Below are 1,848 nucleotides of genomic sequence, written 5' to 3' on the forward strand. Positions count from 1 at the left end.
GGATTTGGTGTGGAGATGCTATGACAGATGGACAGCCTGGAAGCTAAGATGGGTGACAGAAGGCAAAGGAAGTGTTTCAGAAAGAACAAGTGGTCCAGTGTCACTGTGGGGTAAAAGTTATGAAAGAGGAATAAAATCTGACAATCTTAGGAACATCAGTTGAGAGCCTCTTGTGGCTTCCTCTAGGGATTATACTTTATTTGAATTAAAGGGGAGTCATTAACATTTTTTAAGTTGCCTATTTGGTAACAAGCAGCACAATAAACAGAATGTTAAAAAATAATCATGATAATAATCAAGCTCTAAATTTTGTAAAAAGTCTTTGATTTGGCTTCTGGAGTCTTCAAGGAGGCATTTTCACACTATGCAACTTTCTCCTCCTGTTTCTGGATTTTTCATTTCTTCTTCCGGCAGCATATTCGGCCACTCAGGGAACAGCAGCCTATCTGTTCCTCATTTGGAAGGCAGCCGATCAGAGCACACTGCCCGCTTCTTCTTCTGCAGTAATACCTTTGTAACCCGCTTATGATTCCGCCATTGCCTGCGGTGAAGAAACGGAGCACACGGAACGTTTTAGGAAGGCTGAGGTGCAAGTCCAAGGCTTTTGAAATCTCTCTAATAGGTTATGTGTTGCCATTTTCTGTTCTTGTATGTCTTTTTCCTCTTTCTTTACCATCTGGAGTAAAGAAGATGGTGGGGCTAGCTGCTAACAATGATTCTGTGGGATCGACTCAGCTGAGAAAGTGGTGTGACCGTGGCAGCCCCTTTGTGAACTGATACCTGGGAGCCAGGGGCCACTATGGTCCCCCGGGTCCCTAAGAGGCCTAAAGACTCTACCTCCAACTGCTAAGCTAATAAAAGGGAACCTGTGCTTCTGTCCTCAGATTAAGTTCCTTTTCTCCTGTTGTATTAAGATTTTAAAATAAATAAATAAATAAATAAAGATTTAAATCACTTTCTTCCTGTCTCATGAATAGGTATAACAGTCCTCCCATAGAGGGATGGTTTGTGAGCTGATTAGTCTCTTAAGAGTGAATCAGAAGGGATGGAGACCCTACTTTGAGCTTCTTGATTGTCTTTGTCAAGTAAAATAAAGGAGAAAAACTGGTAATGTCCAGTTCTCAAGCAACAAAACTAGTTTATCTAAAATTCCCAAATGAATGGAGAGGGCTGACTCTGACTGACAAATTCTCAATCCATTCAGTCCTGTCATTTCCCAGCCCATCTTACCTGGAACAGGCAGCAAGAACAAGAAGAGCAACCCAAAGAGAAGGTAGTAGACCCTCATGGCTGGCTGGCTTCCCAGGTGAGACTGGACAGGACGGTGTGCTCGCTGACTTTATAGAGGCTCCAGGTCCGCAGCCCTAGGGAGAAGCATTCAGCAGCTGCAATTCCTGTAATATTACAGGGATGACAATATGATGCATTTCCTTAAGCTTCATGCCAAGGTCCCTTACAAAGCAGACCATGCCCATTCCCCCCAGGAGTTAATTACAAACCTCAGGGAGACTCAGAGCCTGATGTGAGCACAGGCCTGTTCTGATGCCTCTGAGCTCTGGGTGCTCATGTAGGCTGGCTCATGTCTGGCTGTCTGAGACGGGAAAGACCTGCCCACTCCTGGATGCAGTCCTGGGGCATGTAGCTGGGAGCTCACCTGTGCCCACTGTGGTTTTCTAAGCTTTGGCCTTCTTCCTAAAGTCCTGGGAGAGCCTGAGCCCCATCAGTCCAGTCCAAGGCTGGTGTATTCAGAATCTAGGTGTAGACTGGGGTGGGTCATGCCCTGAGCCTGCATGGATACGCCCAAAATGGAATCAGCTTTTAAGTAGTGTGGTAAGGGAAGGAAAGTGG

General features: G+C 45.5%; 1 protein-coding gene across 1 annotated transcript; it reads right to left on the reverse strand.

The window, feature by feature from the left end:
• Nucleotides 1-335: 335 nt before the first annotated feature.
• Nucleotides 336-1,338, reverse strand: LOC133050637 (beta-defensin 103A-like). Its single transcript, XM_061134927.1, has 2 exons — nucleotides 1,231-1,338; nucleotides 336-541 (listed from the first exon to the last, which is right to left on the reverse strand). The coding sequence occupies exons 1-2, from the start codon at nucleotides 1,286-1,288 to the stop codon at nucleotides 396-398; spliced, it is 204 nt and encodes a 67-aa protein (XP_060990910.1). The 5' UTR covers nucleotides 1,289-1,338; the 3' UTR covers nucleotides 336-395.
• Nucleotides 1,339-1,848: the final 510 nt, after the last annotated feature.

This window comes from Dama dama, chromosome 32 (genome assembly GCF_033118175.1).
Source record: "Dama dama isolate Ldn47 chromosome 32, ASM3311817v1, whole genome shotgun sequence".
Lineage (NCBI taxonomy): Eukaryota > Metazoa > Chordata > Mammalia > Artiodactyla > Cervidae > Dama > Dama dama.